Source organism: Malus domestica, chromosome 05 (genome assembly GCF_042453785.1).
Source record: "Malus domestica chromosome 05, GDT2T_hap1".
Taxonomy (NCBI): domain Eukaryota; kingdom Viridiplantae; phylum Streptophyta; class Magnoliopsida; order Rosales; family Rosaceae; genus Malus; species Malus domestica.
The window spans coordinates 43,706,988-43,724,591 of NC_091665.1; the positions used below are offsets into that span (position 1 = coordinate 43,706,988).

The window sequence follows — 17,604 nt, forward strand, 5'->3', positions numbered from 1 at the left end:
ATGGGTAATCCGTGGCAATGACAACCATGGGCTATTGCCTTTTCATTTTATTTCACGGTGGAAGCTGCTATAAGAAGCCCTTCGAATTGTCGGGCTCCAACCCATTAAACAGTGGACACACACTTCAATCTTTTTCATGGATATTTGTGAAAGCTTTTGTGAATTGTGACCATGAATATGCATGCAGTTGCTCGAACCACGTAGAGATGTGATTTCATATATGTTTGATTGGGCTAAAACTTCCACAGTTCTGAGTCTTTCAGTTGGATGATCTTTCGGGTCCTAGAGTCAAAAGTTATTGATTGAGCTGCGAAAAGATACCTTTATTTCTGAAAAATTTAAAACTCTAAAGGCAATTTTGATTACTTAATTAAGCGAAAAGGCAAAAGGACCTTTGTACGAGTACGAGGACACGTCTGGATTGTATATCAATCAACAACCAACATTTTATTATTACTTTTTTACAATCAAAATTTGTCATCATTCGATGACGTTCCTGTTTTGATTATTGAATTATCACATTCGTTTATAGTTTCTAGATAACTAGTAATACCGTATGTGCTTTTTTCTTTTTTTCCTTTTTTTTCTTTTTTTTTGGAAACTACCCTATGTGCTTTTGGAGTATTATTATTGGACATTACTCTTTGAGCAGCAAGAATTTCTTGCATTTTAGCTTTTTTTCATGTGTCCATTTTATATGCGGTAGTTGTTGATTTTTGCGCTACGGGTTTGAATCATATAAATCTATAAATAAAGTTTAAATTGCAATGTTTGTATGACATTTAAATTAGTCTGGACTTGTAGTTTAGAAGTAATGTTTCTAACATGGTGTATGAAGCTTAAATATCCCATATTTTTTTTTCATCCACTGTATAAAAAATGAAAAATACATGTGTTAATCACTTATACAATACATCCAAACGAGAATAAGAAAATTTCAGGGCATCTATCCCATCTCAGGGCTAGAATTTTAATCTCTGGAAGGCAAAGCTTTTCTATTCAACTCTTCATTGTTTGTTAATCTGAATTACAAGGGATGTTTATAAAGCCTAAAACCTAATGACCGCATGAAGGTAAACTTATTATAGTAAAGAAATCCTAATCCAAAATAAAATAGGACACTATATCTAATCCTAATTAAACTGGAAAGAATTATAGAGCTCGTTGGAAGTGATTTTAAAAGCTGAAAGTGTTTTTGGTGAAAATGATTTTGGAACTAATGCTTAGTAAAAATGCAAGTAAATTCTAAAAAAAAACACTTAGTGTTTCCTTAAAAAAGCATATAACCGATGGTTCTTATAATAAGCACTTCAATTGCTTTTAAATTTCAAAAAGATTTTATCTAAAAACGTTTTTAATCATTTTAAAAGTACTTTGAAATCAACCTTTAATCCTTATAAACTAAGCAATCATAAAACTACCCCCTAGATATTAAAATACTAAGGACTAAAGACTAAAAAGGCTAAAATACCCTTTAATTTAGGAAGTCACCACTCTTGTTCCACGTGACTTAGCTATTACTAATTTACTATCACCAGTAATTGATGAAAGATAATATCAAAATAGAGAGGCATAATAGAGTCAGCAAATCTAGAACCTCTCTTTTTCATGCAAATTTTCCTCATCGACGAAGAAAAATGTGCTATATATTTTTTATTCATGTGTTTCAAAAGTGGATGGTCTCTTCAGTAAGGTGGTGAACTTAAAGAAATTTGAGGTTGTATTGTAAAATTAATTAGTAAATAGAGAGTGGTTCAATTCTTTATAAGCTCTTGTATGATTTGATTTCTCACCGATGTGAGACTTTGTCTTTACATTCTTACACTATTCTCGCACGTGGCAAATTTTAAAACCTAACATGCGGACAATACAAATTGGGTGACGTGGAACATGTGTGGCCATTGGACTTCACACGTGGGCTAATATGAAGATTAGTCTAACTCTTCATAAGCCCTTGCATGATTTGGTTAATCACTGATGTGGAACTTTGTTCTCACATTCTCACACGCTCCATCATGTGTGACGAATATTCAAGCCTAACATATGAACAATACATAAAATCTCAATTTTCTACGAAGTATCAGAGTCGGTTGAATCAGATGTTTAATTATTCTTTCGTAGTATGAAGTCAATTGAACTACATGTTTGATATGTAAGGATGTAAATGTTGATCCACATTGAAAAGTTAAGAGACCGTTTACGATTTTAATTTGTCCTGAAAGATGCATTTCACCATTTGATGTAGCTCGTATGGGAAGCCTAACTTTTTTCTTTCTCTCTCTTCTTTTCTCGCAATATAGATTGTTAACTTTTTCTTTTAATTTGAGGGATTCTCCTTGTCTTAATGATGTTGACATCGGAGTGGTATGGTTCTTGAATCTTGACTAAGAAAACCCCTGCATTCATACACACATTTTTAGTGTGCGGTCCCGCCAATTTCAACTATAAAAACATCACAATCCCCTTTCCTTCTTAATTGCAGAGTGGAAAGGAAAACCAATTCAGCCATGTCTTCATCTCCCTTACCAACTTCTACAATGGCCGCCCTGCACTCCACCACAACCACCCTCTTCCGCTCTCATTTATTCCCAAACAAGTCCCAGACTCCACTGCAACGAAAACCCAAACAATGCCTCGATCGACACGAAAAAACTCGGGTATGTGTACGACGAGAAAAAGAATCTCGTGCGCGTCAAGTTTCGGGACTCGCTCGACACGAAAAAACTCGGGTATGTGTACGACAAGAATGTCTCGATCCCGTGGCTGGATTCGAAGCCGACGGCTCGTAAGTCGACAAATAAGAGAAAGGCTACGGTTTCATCTTCTGATCTTTCTACAACATTCCCTGCTACACTGTCGGATATAATCAGCGTCGAGGTGACGAGGCCGTCTACGACGAAACGGACAGCTGCCCAGAAGAAGGCGCAGGACGAGGTGCTGGTAATTAAGGGGATTGAGTTTGCTGGGAATGAGACTGTGAAGTTCGACGTGTATGTGAACGATGACGCGGACTCGCTGGCCGGGAAAGACAAGTCAGAGTTTGCTGGGAGTTTTGTTCACGTGCCGCATAAGCATAAGAAGAATATTAAGACGAACCTGCGGCTGAGCATTACAAGCTTGTTGGAAGAGTTGGATGCGGAGACAGACAGTAGTTTGGTAGTGACTTTGGTGCCGAAAGTTGGGAAGGGGCCAATCACCATCGGAGGGTTTAGCATTGAGCTCATTAATACTACCTGAGTATTAATTAATGTTATTGTTGGTTCTTGTTGTTGTTGCTGGGTTGGCTTAATCATGTTTTTCTAGCTAATTACTCCTGAACGTTCATGATGTGCTCATTTACTGCTTATGTGGCAGATGATGGTTGGTGTTCCTCGTGAATAATAGCACTATTGTGTTTTGGTGTGTTTATTTATTGAATAAAGAATTGATGGTAGAGTTTAATCATAATTTTCCAGAACTAATGATGGTACACTGCTTTAATATTATTGTTATTTGTGATAATGGAGGACTGACAATTGAGTCATAATCTTGCGCAAAGAGAAAGATAACGAACATGTAAGCCAAAAAAGTGTAGGGGTAAAACAACAATAAAGCTAAATATGTGGTAGTGACTAGCATAAAAAGCTTTTTTATTTTTTATTTTTGGAAGAAAGGTAAATTTTATAACAAAGAACACTAACTTACATAAAAAAGACCCACATACAAATAGATACAAAGCAAAAATGGACCTCCCAAGCTAACCAAAAAGGGCCCAACCAAGAGGCCCAAACCAGAAACAAACCGAAAGAAAATTCGAGAAGTCTGCTACCACTGCTGCAACAGTGCGTCACGATCAACCCGATTCGGCTCCCCCAATAGACACCTAAAACCCAACCATGCAGCAACGCACTCATTTTCGGTGTGATGTAATCGAATCCAACGTGATACAACCCTTACGCGGCTGCTTACTCAATGTAACAGTAACTGGTATATTTCATTACAATATCAACTTTTACAACAACCTTTCCTTTTACAGACTTATTCTTTATATAGTCACTGCCTAGCTTATCCTGCAAGTTAACTACCACCAACCTTCTCTAACAGACTTAAGGCTCGTTTGGAAGTACTTTAAAAATGACAAAAAGCGTTTTTGGTACAATTGATTTTGGGTTTCAAAAGCATTTTAAGTGCTTTTTGAAGAAGCACCAGATATGCGCTTCTTGCAAGAAGCGCATAAAGTGATTTTTCATAATCCACTTAGATTTTTACTAAGGATTGGTTTCATAAACATTTTCACTAAAAACGCTTTCAATCATTTAAAAAACACTACCAAACAAGCCCTTATCCACTTAGCAACTATATGTTACCCTAGTTAGCCCATCCACATCACTGATTCTATATGCTGAGTCAGCAATTACATAGAATCCTATTATAGAGCCAAGATATGCTGTCTCCTCTTTTGTGTCTCTCATTGTAGTAACTCTTTGAGAATCAATAAAAAATGATATATATTGTAGCACTTAAATGGTAACTGGTTAGTAAGTTAGAATGACATTATATTTAACGCGAATTATTTACCAGGAAGAGAAGCTTCTCTGTTAATTTCTTTTTTCTTAAGCCTCTCTAACTTAAGTGGCTAAGTATAGCCCAGTTCAAAATTATAACCCTCTAAGAAATTATTTTTTATGAACAGTATCAGATCATATTCATTATTCATATACCATTTCCAACCAAAACGGCTAAACATAGCTCTTTCAATAATTTATTAATTTTATGTTTTCTTTAAATTTATTAAAAAAATATCTTTTTCGGATATAATCACGAGACACATGTCAAGCTCATGGAACTAATGTAACAACTAATACATATATGTATATATAAGAAAATACAATTTACAAGGACACAACAAAGACAAGATCGTATTCATTTCTGTTCTGCCTGGATGTGGTACTAAATAATTCCAAAATCAAAACCATACTCATACATACAAAGCCTAAATTTTTACAAGATTTCTTTGGACCGGATTATTTACAAAGGTCACAACAAAAGAATAAAATTTTTTTTTTTTTGGTATTGCAAAAACAGTGCTATTTACAAGGAAATTAGGGTTTCAGTTGTGTTGGGGACCATCAGACTCGATTTCATTAGCCAGTTCTTTTGTGAGCATGTCAGCCCGATCATCATGTCCACCAGCGAATGTGTAAACCCTAAAAGCAAACTGAAAAGCCTTCCACAGCATTTTCACACAAATCTTTGTTTGCTTCTGATCAGTTTTTGTTCCAGTCTTACATGCGGCCTTTGCTTCTCTCCTTTCCTGCATCATTTAACATTTCAAAGTCAAACTCTCTTTTTCAAATCATTGTTATTTGTTTTTTAAAGTAGTTAATTCTGAGTACTAACCTTTAGTGCCATCTCCATGCAGCTTGAGGAGACATCCACCATGGCTTCTTTGAACCGGATGAGGATATTAAAGTCGAAATGGATATTCTGGCTCTGAAACTTCTTGGCTTCGTCGTCTTTAGTTCGTTCCATCGTGTCTATTTTCCCTTTTATCTGTGTATTACCTTTTTTTATTAGTTATGGAAAATGGAAAGAGACAATTAAGTAAGTTTTTTATATATATAAGAAATGATAGTGAAGACAACTAAGTAAGGAGAGATTATATTCACACACCCCAAATTATTTTTTCTACACTCTTTTAATTTTTTTAATATTTTCTACACACCACTAACATTTGATATAAAAATATTAAAAAATTAAAAGAGCGTGGGGAAAGTAATAGTAGTAGGTTTTTTATATAAAAAACGATAGTGAAGACAATTAAGTAAGATTGTATAAATGAACATTTGTACACCTTATCGAAGCAGCGTTCGGCCTTGTCAAGGAGCTGACCCAATGGAACCACTAGTTTCCAGTTTTGTAGTTCATTGAGCATTGTATTTAAATTTGTGTGTAGTGCTGCTGCCATCCTGATTGCTTCCAACTTCTTTGTTGGGAACCCTTCAAACCGTGAGAGCACCTGCAATTCAGAAAATGGCGTGTCACAAAACACGATTATGAAGTGATCATAGAATTAGAATGGAAACGAACAAAAATAAAGCGGACAATTAATGGTATTGACCTGTGACTCATCAGTCAAGTGTTCAAGGACGGATTCGACTTTCTTGTGAAACTGCATCAACTCATTCATGTCTTTTGTTTTGAAAGAACCAAGGGTGGTTCTCATTTCCATGATAGGCTTCGCATACTTCTGAACATCTTCTTCAATTTGTTGAAAGTATGCTGATCTGAGACACAAAAATTAGAAACATTATATGCATGGTTTTCGCATTATTTTGAGTACTTATTAGAAACATTATATGCATGGTTTTCGCATTATTTTGAGTACTTAGATTTACTTATCCATACTATAAGGACCTCTTTGTAATCTCTGCTAGAGCATCAGCCATTCCTTGTTTTCCACCAGAGCTGCTTCCAATTCCACCCTTTCTCCCATTGGATGCCTTGCCATCCAAGCTAGATCCTTCCACCTTTCTCTTGAGAAGGCGGTAGAGACTGCCCATCTGAGGTGATCTCTTCAGTTTAGTGTCTTTCTTGGGGCGCAAGGATCTTCCTGTGCCGAGTGCGGGAGGTGGGGGTGGAGCAGCTCCATTTGATGGGCCTTTTAACATGGGTGGTGGCGGTGGAGCACCTCCATTTGATGGCCCTTTTAACATGGGTGGTGGGGGTGGAGGACTGCCAATTGACGGTCCTGGTGGAGGTGGTGGTGCTGGAGCTCCATTTGATGATCCTTGAGGAGGTGGGGGTAGGGGTGGAACCACTTTTGTTGACCTTGGTATCACTGGTGTTGGTGGAGGGGTTAGATTTACTGACACTGGCCCTGGTTCCATTGGTTGAGGCGGTGGGGGTGGTGGCCCCCCAACTGCTGCTACATTATGTGGGGTTAATGTTGGTGGTGGTGGAGGAGTTGCTGCAATTTGTGGCTGCATGGCGGGTAGTGATGGTGATGGCGGCAGTGGTGTTGCAACATTTAGCTTCAAAGTGTGTAGTGGTGGTGGTGGAGGGAATGTTGGTATTCTTGTTGCTGCTTCTGTATTGGGCAGTGAAAGTTGTTGCGTTGTTGGAGGTGGAGGCAGAGGCGCTGATTTTGGTTGTGGAAGTGTAGGTGAGGGTGAAAGCAATGATACTCTGGTGTCTGCTTCCAATGTTTCAGAGGCTGTGGTTGGAGTTTCAACATCATCACTTGTGTTGTCGATACCCTTTCCACTAGACTTCTCATTCAAACTAAGATTTGGGGCTACTACTTCCTCATCTGTTGCTGCAATTGTCTTTTGAGGGGTTCTATCTAATTCTGTCCCAATTGATGGTTCTTCAAACAAATTTTCAATCTTTTCCAGACCATTGTTGGTGCCATGAGCTCCTTGTTTTGATAAGTGAAGAGACAAGTTCTTAACATCAATCATCAGATTTAGTTTCCCAACTGCTTGCACTCTCAGAGTCCAAAGCAATGGTGATTTGGAACCAATGTTGGCTCTCTTTTGTGCTCTTGGAGAACCATCAATCTCGGGTAGGACAGAAGATGGAGTGATCGGAGAAGGACAGGTGGAACCTGAGGCGTAGCTCTCTGAATCGCTCAAGAACTTCCCAAATGAGCTATTCCGAGGGCTGTAATCTTCTCTTTTCTGGTCATCCTCATCCATCATATCAAACTTGTCCCGTGCCATCTTCATCAAGCAATCAAGCGTTTCCAGCACCGTCTCAACTACAAAATCGTAGAGAGAACCAGCCTTAACTTAAAATTTCACAGAAGGAAATAACAGTTAGGTTGTTGCTTCCATTTCCAAATGGAAGGCCTCAACTAGTCCTAGAGAAAAATTTGTAGCATACCGAGTTCATCCTGATTGACATTCTCCTTGAGTGATGGGAAATCATATCTCGGTTTGTCCAACCTGTCATAACTTGTCATCCAAGACTCTCCAATAGATTTCAATGCCTTGCAGAAGGAGGCCAGGACCTGAATGCCGTTGTTTAATTTGAAAAATTAGCATAATGGTCTCGAGTATAATTACATATGCGTACTAAGCTATTTCTTATGGATCTTAAATCCTTAATTACCTTTTTTGTTCCAAAAAAAATAAAATTCCTTATTTACCTTTTCTATAGATGCTTCCTCTATTTCCGATAATTGTTTATGCAGCACAATTTCAGGGAAAAGCTTCTGTAGATCTCCCATCAACCTCATTACCATCTGCAAGCAGAAAATAATTGGAAAATTAAAAAAATTGTGTTTTAATCCAGAAATTTAAGCACAAGATTTCAACAGAAAAAAGAGAAATTTTATTAGCAATCCAAAAAATTCATTTTGCACTCCATTTTTTAATCTTCATTAGGGAAAAGTACTATAACATTTTTAGAGTTCCTATAAAAAATAAAAAAAGGTACACATACCTCAGTTATTGCAGCAGAAGCATCACATGCTGGTAGGTCGATGATGTCTCTGAAGATAGTGATCTTCTTCCGGAGTTCGGTCATCCGAATCTCGTTGGCTGAATCTCCGCAAGACCTATCTTTTGGCACGCCTCTCCTAGAAGCGTTCTTCTGTTTCGCAGGCAGACTCTTAGCCCCCTTGGTGTCTTTCATTGCCTGAAAGAACAACTCTATTCATGTTAACTATTTTCTAGTCTAGACCTTATTGTGAATCGATTCCTTTTCAGTGATTATTTAATTTATGAACCTTAATCAAAGATTTATGGCTGCATGCAACAAACTTAATCTAGACAAGAAACAATGCTGCCATGTTTCCTTTTATATAGATTATTAGCATGCCTAGATGTAGATGGTTAGTTTTTATTAGCAGCTAGATTTAAGGATGATGGGTCACATAAATCAGACATGTTTAAGGAATTAAACATGGAAACACAAAACTGTACCTTAATTCCAGAAGGTTTACGACGAAACAATGGACTGAAACAGCTTCCGATAGTCATGGCTTGAACCTACGCTGAGATTTGTAATAGACTTGAACTGGGCAAAAGTGATGGTGATGATGATGAAAGAATGACGAAGAAAACGACAACGACGAAGCCAAAGACGATGGTGGTGATGATAATATTGTTAAATGATCATACAATTGGGTGTCAACCATTACTAGCCAGCACACCCTTAAAGCTTAATGTGGTTTTGAAAACAACTCCAGAATGTAAAAATTGTAATGTGTTCAACAACAAGAAGAGAACTGTTCAAAAAATTCAACTTATTTGAAAAAGAAAATGAGATGAAGACACAATTACGTGCGAGACACTTAGTTTTTGTGTTAATTAGTCTGTACAAGAAACTGGAAAATCCATTTCTTTTCTTTCAGCCTTTGAACTTTCTCTGAAAAGAGAAGCCAAGGAAAGACAAAAGGGCAAATTCCCTTCTATTAAGGAAGATCTTCCAGTAGGCTGAAGCTGTATCAGACCTAAAGTTTCCTCTTTTTTCTTTTTCCATTTTTCTATTTTATTTTTAATTAGGCGTTTTACTTAATTAATTAATGAATTACCTGTTTAGTTATCTAAATCGTGCATGCAATGATTGCAGGAACTGGTCCTAGATTTTTATTGCTTGCAGCTATTTATAGAATGATACAGCTTCTCACTTGTGTAAGATGAGGTTATGGTTGCAATACCGTTGTACCAGAAAATTTTAAATTTTCAAATTTTATCTTCTGTGTCGATTATCCATTTAAACAAACTTGATACCATAATAAACAAATTGCATTCTAATCAAAAGTTTTGTTTGAAAAAGTCCATATTATAATAGTAACCCTACATGATTGATGTTAATGTCATACCTAAAACTTTTTTCTAATTTTACAGGATGTAAAAATATATATTTTTCGTTTAACTTTTCTAAGAGAGGTTTTTAATTAAAATATTATCTGAAATATCCAACACATCTTACTAGGTCAAAATAAAAATAGATAAAAGTCAAATAAATAGTAGCTAAGGTCTTGATTACCTATCACCTCCTGCAAAATAGCTTGCTTAAATGTAAAATCTAAAAGTCTTGCTTACATACAAAAGTTACTCCGTGACAGACAAATACTACAAAAAGATCACCCAAAAAACATGGTGTTATTAGTCAACGTTCATACCTAATACCCCATTTGACGATTAGAAAGTTGGAACCTGGACAATTTCTATCCGCTTCTTTTCACCAAATTTGGGCAATGAAGCCTTCATATACTAGGTCGTTTGCCTTGGTCAAACTGAGAGTCCCTGGTAGCCTGGGCAATGAAGCCTTCATATACTAGGTCGTTTGCCTTGGTCAAACTGATAGTCCCTGGTAGCCTTTGCAAAGGAAGATGATATTGTAATTTCACCATATATAAAGAGGGCCAAGTTTGTTCGTGTAGTTTGTATAGAGTGTAGCTATAAACACTTCAACCTATTTGGTGAAAAATCCAAGTGCGACCTTGGACTGCATGGACAAGGGAAATTCTAAAGTCCAATTAGGGTTATATTTTCTTTGAGTTACGTAATTAGGAAGACACTCACGTAGAAATACTTGAATTTAGATGGCAACAACATTCAATATATGGAGAAGAATATATAGACATTGTGCATCAGCCTATCGTATGCCACATTTTTAATAGTTCAAAACAACTCATATATTCCAAATTGCCAAACTCAGCATCCATTAAATAGAGAAGCAAAAAGTAGAGGCGTCATGCCTAAGGTGTATCTGTATGAAAATATATAGCTGGGGCTATTATACAAACAGATTATAACTATGAACAAATATATATTGCAGTTTGAAGAACTCATGGGCTCAACTGCTTTGTATCCATTTACAGATTCAGAGTTCTCTTGGTAGGTTGAAGTTTACTCTTGTCACTCTTAATGGGGGAGCCCTTTTCTGTTTTGCCTTCTAATGAAGCTCTTTTGGGTGCTATCGGAGAAAAGCCAGCCGCTGCAGTTTTCTCAGCAATTCGCTTTTGGCGTTCTATCCGCATTTCCTCCATCTTTTGCCGAATTTCTTCTTCCTGTATACAAGCACATTCCCATCAGATTTCATAAAAAACAAATCAAAAGTATGAAGAAAATAGACAATGAGAGGTAGCCAAATAAACACTACATAAATACTCATTATTTACCTTCTCGAATTTGCTCTTTTGTATTATAGGCCCTCTTGCAGGAAATACTTTCTTGCTTTTGATATCAGGTCTGTTGTTAACTAGGGATCTCCGTACGATGCTAGACTTTGCTTCTTTACCGCGTTCTTTTGCTCCAGGAACTTTATTGCTCTTCACATTGGTGTCCACACCATTCGAAGCAGGCTTCTTATCCACGCCATCAGCTGTCTCAACACCAGAAGATCTTCTATTTGCCTCAGTAAATGAAATGTCTGCTCCATAGTCTATAGTCCAAGAAATTTCAGCAGACTCCAAGTTGGAATCCCTTTCAAGAATCATGCAAAGGTCATCTGGCTCAGATGTTCGAGTCTGTGGAATATCTATAACTCCATTTTCCTTCTGGGCAGCTAAACTCAGATCGTTAACCATGCTTATTTCTGTTTTCCATGGAGATTCATACATATCATCAACTGCTGATCGAGACTGTATAAAGAAAGAATCATCTACGCACATATTGCTTTTTCTCTCCAATGCAAAGATGCAATCACCATTAAAAACTGTTTGCTTCATTGGTACTTTCTGGTCTTCTGTACTTTCTGAATGATTGACGACAAACCAATCTTCTCCCCTCGAACCCCTGGTTACAGTAGACTCAGCAGCAGAAGCAGAAAACGCAGACCTATTTTCAGTTTCTGATGTTACCGATCTCTGTAAAAGTAATATGTCCTCAGCTGCACAATCTTTTCTCTCCATAACTGAACTGAAATTTTCTTCATTCCGAAAATCTTCCAATTTAACTCCATGGTCATTTGTTCCATTCCTCTCCATCGCAACCAAAGGATCAGCTGCAGCTGAAACTGTTAGTTTATTTGGAGTTCTCTCGAAATTGAGCCCCAAAGTAGGCCTTTCTGCTAATGAATTACCACCTTCAGACCTCGCTATAAAATGTCCATCTTGAACATCAATGGCGACTACAGCCTGAACAGTCAAATCCTCACTACTTGATCCATTAAACATAGAGTGACTCTTCTCTACGCCTCTTTCTTGTGAGTGTGACTCATGGGATATCTCCAATACTTCTGCTTTCTCAGTCTTCTCATCCGAAAAAGATTCATCAGAAACTCCGTCTTTATTCCCATCCCTCCTCTTGGGTGTGATGTAGTTGATGTTTTCAATGACCACTTTCCGCGAGGATTTCTTCTTAAACTTCTTTTTGGATGAATTCTCCATATCAGAATGCTTTCTCTCTTGAAGTGTCTCTGAATCAGAATCAGTCGCAGAAGTGGAGTCACTGGACTCAGTTTGGTTGCCTTCCCCTGAGTATTTAGTTTGTGTTTTATTCTTCTTCTTTCTTCTTGAAGATGACTTTTGAGTCCTATGATAATTCAGTTCCCGACCACAGTTTGCTTCATCCATGCTGGGAGGCCATTGCATGTTCCTTGGATAATGAGGAGGAAAAGACTGCATAGTAGGGAAAGGATATCCATGATACGGAGGCAATTGGTTTGAATGGCCTAGTGAACCATAAAAGTACTGAGGATTCTGATTCGGCATAACATTTTGATTAGTGACCTCTGGCTCATTTGTAAGTGTAATTTCAGACGCTCCTGTGAATTGCAGATCTGATGATGAACAGGCCACTACTGCTGCTACTTCTTGTATCCATAAACCATCTGTGTGCTTTTGCTTGTATAATTCCTTGAAGTTAATGCATGCTTCCCTACAAATAACCAGTACTTGATCTTAAGAGACTCCAGCAAGCTCAACATTACGGCAAAATAAAATGAACTACATCTAATTCTCCAAAATGACGTGAAAAGTAATGAAATCAACATTACTGGTTATGAGTTCATACCTTAAGCGTGAAGCTCCAAATGCATCTGAAAAAGAAATGACATCATCCATATTGTAGATCTCAAAACCAGCAACAAGGCCACGCGCATAAGCCATTGCTTGCTGTTTCCGAAGCAATGCCACTCGAGTTTCCAGAAGGCGTCGAAGGTAAACCCTGTCATATTACAATAAACTGAATGAATTAATGATAAAGATACTGACTGACACTGCAAGTGAGACTATTTCATTCACAATTGTAGCCATCCAAAAGAATAGTTACTTGGAGTTTTCATTTTCTACATCCCCTGCTTCTTCAAGTTCACCTCTTTTCTGAAAAGAAAAAATATATATATTAGCTTAAGTAATGATATATAATTCTTCAAAAATGCCTCACTTATGTTACAACTTGTGAATGTATATGTAAAATACCTTCAAAGAACCAGTTGACTTCCTTGTACTCTGATTAGCAGAGACAACTCCTGATAAACCAGGAATCAAATTACAAAACAAGTCCTCATTCGATCTAAATCGAAGAACATTCTTTCCATGATGTAAGGAAATTATAGAGAAAAACAACGGTTTTTAATGCAGGAAAACAAGCAAGATGATTAATCCCGAGAGTTGAATTTTCTCTCATATTACTCACATTGTCTCAGCAACCACACAAAGTAGACTAGAACAGAAACAATACATTCAACACAAAACAACAGAACTTAACCAATACAGCATCAGAAAGATTGATCTTTAAATCGGAAAACTAACAATTGAAAAATGAAAAATTCAAAAGATTTTGATGAGATACCTTCCTCCAGTTGAACTGAACTCTCAATCTGCAAAATCTCCTTTTCAATACTGACAAACCTCTCCAGAACTGCTGGGGTGCTAACAAACCGCACAAATCTGCCCCAAAATACAAAATTAAAGAGAAACAATTAAAAAAAAATTATCCAAATTAGCAAATTACCAATTGCATAATTGGCAAATGTCACAGATTTGAGAAATACCTTTGAAATGTGGATTTGGTGAACCAGGGTGCCATTTGGGTGGGTGGGCGAAGAGTAATGGAATACCCAGCTCTGGAAATCTCATCTTTTACATATTTGAGGTGCGAAACAAAAGGTTGGAACAACCCAGATGCTAGTTTTTCAGATTTGCCTCCATAGAAGATCACCAAGTCACATCTTCACTCATTTAATTTAGAAGCAAAATTAGAAAGAAATTCGAGATTAAGCACTAAGCAGAGTTGAACTACAAGTTAGGCATAGTGGACAGAGAGAATGATTTCCACACGACCTTGTTGGATTGAATAAATCAAAGGAGAATCTAGGAACATAAAAAAAAAAGGGAAATAAAAAGGGTGTACCGAAGGAGAAAAGGGTTGTGCGGAGATCATTTTCCAAGTACCTGGTTCGAGTTGGAGTTAGCTGAAACAAAGCGTAGTCGAGGCGAGCTTCCATGGCGGAAAATGGAAGAAGAGAGAGACTACAGCTGCAAGTGCAAGAGCATAGCTTCAGTGTGTATATTGCAAACGGTAGAACGTCATAATGTTTGAATGTGATGTTGAACGTGCATGTCACATTCCCACAGTTGTTCCAAGTTTAAATGGAAGAGACAGAGAAAGAGCAAACAGTCCAGAGACAGCTAGAAGTGACGAAGCTTTACACATGCCAATCATGAAGGCGGGCGGGATTATAGAATCATAAATACTATTTTGAGATATTCATCATGTGGTACAGCTTCATATCAAAATATCTTAACTTTCAAGTAGACGGATCATGGATCTATTCTAATAATATCGATATTGTCTATACTTGACCATCTGCTTAATTCGTCAAGTGTGAGGTTTTAATACAAAAAGCCTCGGTAATAGTTAGACTGGGTAATTCTATTTAAAAGGCTTGTTCTCAAGCTTTTTGGCCGATGTGGGACAAATAAATTCTAACAAAATACATTAGAATCCAATAACCTGCTATTACATAATGACTTACATAAAATGAGTTTACGGCTACGTAGTCTAATAATGTTGTATAGAAAAACTTACACATGATTGTGAACGTATCCATAATAGAGGTATATATGTTTGCCGTAACATCTTCAAAATGTTTTTGTAAAACTTTGTAAAACCAATTAAAACCCCTAAGTTACTGGCTCACAATTTTTTTTAAATACAATTCTAGAATTTTCACAAGATCTTTTCCGTGACTAATAAAGAAAGAGAATTGTTATTAACACTTCAAAAATCTCATTCTACATTCCGAATTTTCTATATTAAGAAAGAAAAATACATTGTGAGGAGTGTAGAATATAATTTTTAAACCGCAAATAACACTTCCCATAAAGAAAATGTCATAAACTGTTTGCTTGCATTGCTAAACTAGTGTGTGTTGGGTTTCCAGGAATTGATCGTGTAGACAGTGGGAGATATTCAAGGGAATTAATATATCTGTGGAAGGAAAATAAGTAGTATATACTTAATTTGAAATGTATTTCTTTTCCTTCCCCATTCTTTTCCGTGAGCAAGTACTGAACAAGACTATTGGTTCATCAATTAGAATTATTTTTTAAAAAGGAAAGTTATTGGTAAAGAGGAAATTAGACCACTCCACCAATTGCCGTATTTGGTTTAAGCACATGACTGAATTCCAAAGATCTCTGAATTTGGTCTCAACTCTACCACCCCTCTTAAACTGCCTTTGAATGAAGAAAAAGAGCATAAAGTAAAAGGGTTCAGGATGTGCGTATTTGTATTTAGTTGGTTGGTTAGAACAGTGTGCTCTTTATTCTAAACTCAAATTCGAATTAATCCGATCCCCCCCTAAGTTCCATGAACTTAGTGTAAATCTTATTCTTCGTTAAAAGGATTTAGAATTTAACCTGCTGGGAGACACCAACCCAACTGTATAAAATGCATTTGTAATTTCTCAAGGCTGGTGCTGCATTCAAAGCTCATATTGATGAACTTTTAATTTCAAGTTTCATCGGAAGCCAATTTCAAATAACACATCTATTATTGAGTAATTGACATATAGAGCACGAGGAGTTTACTAAGTAATTATATGATAATTGATCTAACCTTAATTAGTTTCCAAAAGATTCCAGAATAATATCCAGCTGTTCCCAACCGTTACATGCATAAAAAATTTCCTTCCTACCTGTAGTCAATGTCCCAGGAGCTTCATTTGCTTTAAATTCATGTTAATTTATTGCATGAGTGGAACCCTTAGAATTACTTTTAAGGCTTTTTAGTTAAAATCTTTGAAATTGTTATTCTTTACTTTAGTCTGTGACAATGAAAATCGATATAAATGATGTTTGAGTTTGTTTATCATAAATTATTTTGGTCATTTTATGAAAAATTATCAATATACTCGTTAAGTGAAGGGGTTTGTTTAACAAAAATACCCTTAAAAATATGGTCACATGGTCATTCATGTGACAATTTAAAGATTTTCATGAAATGACTAAAATAATTTACGATAGACAAAATCAAAGACCATTTTAACTGAAAAAAAAAAGAAAAAAAAAGCCTACTTTTAAAGACTTAAACATCTTAAAATTTCGTTTTTATGGAGGAGCAAGTTATATATTCACATTGGCTGTGTGCGGCTTTATAAGTTTAGTTTGTGGACGAACTTTTAATTTTCATAAAGCGCCAACAAGCTGCTTTACAAGAAAGAAGAATTTATCGTCTAAAAGTATGAGATATATAATAATGTGGTGCATGCTATATATGCATGAATTTAAGGCCATTTTATTCCTTTTTTTTTTTTTTTTTGGACAATGAGTACAGGACACATGGGTTCCTCATTCTTTGAATTTCAAACACGTTCCATTTTATTATAATTATACTTATGTTGCTTACCAAATTAATAATATTTTATTGTAATAGAGACAACTCTATAACAAACTCACTGTTTCATATATTTTATAGTTTAGAAAAGTGGGTATCTCTCATGAGCCACATCAGCACATTAATAGAAGATTATACAAAATTATAACGGAAGAACGAGATTGATTTGCGGCATCGATATTCAAGGACGACATTTATCTATTTTCTATTTTAGAAACCATTTTGATGGAGTGAGTCAATTTTAAGGACCATTTCTGATAAAAACTCTATGTACTATTAGGTAACAAGCTATTGTTACTTTCTCTCTAATCTTATTTCCATTAAATCTTGAGTTTCTTAAACTCGTTAGAGTTTCAAAAGTTTGTAAGGGGTCCATGTGTGAGAGTGAAAAGAGATTATCTTAGAAAAACAAAAAAGAAAACACACTAAGAGATTATCTTAGTGAAAAAGATTAACCCTAATTCTAACCATTAATTTTGGCACTTGATTTTCCTAAAAACAAAAATATTCCATGCGGTTTTATATGTATTGGCAAAATTTTAATGTTTATACAAAAACGTCGAGTGACCCAGTAAACAGCACATAAAATATTTAATGACGTGTTTGAAGGTGTATACTGTTCTATTAAGCCTAGATAGTCAAGATTTTCAAGGCTCGCCTTCGTGCTTACTCCTATTTTCTGCGTCTTCTCAAAATAACTACCAGGTATTTTCTCAAGTCCAATATTAAAACTTGGACCGCAAAAATCAAAATGAAACCCTCTCCGAACCTATATAAATAAGCTACGCCCTGTCGGTCCATATAGCTCTCTCACACCCACAAACAA

General features: G+C 36.3%; 3 protein-coding genes across 3 annotated transcripts; 1 reads left to right on the top strand and 2 right to left on the bottom strand.

Moving 5' to 3' along the window:
• On the top strand, positions 1–3,237 carry LOC139196283 (polyphenol oxidase latent form, chloroplastic-like). Its single transcript, XM_070821971.1, has 2 exons — positions 1–4; positions 2,483–3,237. The coding sequence occupies exons 1-2, from the start codon at positions 1–3 to the stop codon at positions 3,235–3,237; spliced, it is 759 nt and encodes a 252-aa protein (XP_070678072.1).
• Positions 3,238–4,937: 1,700 nt separating this feature from the next.
• LOC103408921 (uncharacterized protein At4g04980-like) lies at positions 4,938–9,064 on the bottom strand. The gene is made up of 9 exons (XM_029103211.2): positions 8,910–9,064; positions 8,428–8,622; positions 8,132–8,227; positions 7,867–7,993; positions 6,397–7,741; positions 6,101–6,266; positions 5,834–5,998; positions 5,380–5,532; positions 4,938–5,293 (listed from the first exon to the last, which is right to left on the bottom strand). The coding sequence occupies exons 1-9, from the start codon at positions 8,964–8,966 to the stop codon at positions 5,090–5,092; spliced, it is 2,508 nt and encodes an 835-aa protein (XP_028959044.1). The 5' UTR covers positions 8,967–9,064; the 3' UTR covers positions 4,938–5,089.
• A 1,567-nt stretch (positions 9,065–10,631) lies between these two features.
• LOC103434746 (COP1-interacting protein 7-like) lies at positions 10,632–14,618 on the bottom strand. The gene is made up of 8 exons (XM_008373104.4): positions 14,333–14,618; positions 13,933–14,109; positions 13,731–13,828; positions 13,358–13,407; positions 13,209–13,258; positions 12,951–13,103; positions 11,117–12,815; positions 10,632–11,005 (listed from the first exon to the last, which is right to left on the bottom strand). Exons 1-8 carry the CDS (start codon positions 14,383–14,385, stop codon positions 10,811–10,813), a joined length of 2,475 nt encoding a protein of 824 aa, XP_008371326.2. The 5' UTR covers positions 14,386–14,618; the 3' UTR covers positions 10,632–10,810.
• Positions 14,619–17,604: the final 2,986 nt, after the last annotated feature.

Excerpts from the sequence above, each read along its gene's own strand:
- LOC103408921 (XM_029103211.2), bottom strand. The coding sequence starts at position 8,966 with ATGACTATCGGAAGCTGTTTCAGTCCATTGTTTCGTCGTAAACCTTCT. Across the intron at positions 8,623-8,909 it reads GTAAACCTTCTGGAATTAAG|GCAATGAAAGACACCAAGGG; the intron begins GTACAGTTTTGT and ends TTGTTCTTTCAG. Across the intron at positions 8,228-8,427 it reads CTTCTGCTGCAATAACTGAG|ATGGTAATGAGGTTGATGGG; the intron begins GTATGTGTACCT and ends TTCTGCTTGCAG.
- LOC103434746 (XM_008373104.4), bottom strand. The coding sequence starts at position 14,385 with ATGGAAGCTCGCCTCGACTACGCTTTGTTTCAGCTAACTCCAACTCGA. Across the intron at positions 14,110-14,332 it reads CTAACTCCAACTCGAACCAG|ATGTGACTTGGTGATCTTCT; the intron begins GTACTTGGAAAA and ends AAATGAGTGAAG. Across the intron at positions 13,829-13,932 it reads ACCAAATCCACATTTCAAAG|ATTTGTGCGGTTTGTTAGCA; the intron begins GTATTTCTCAAA and ends ATTTTGGGGCAG.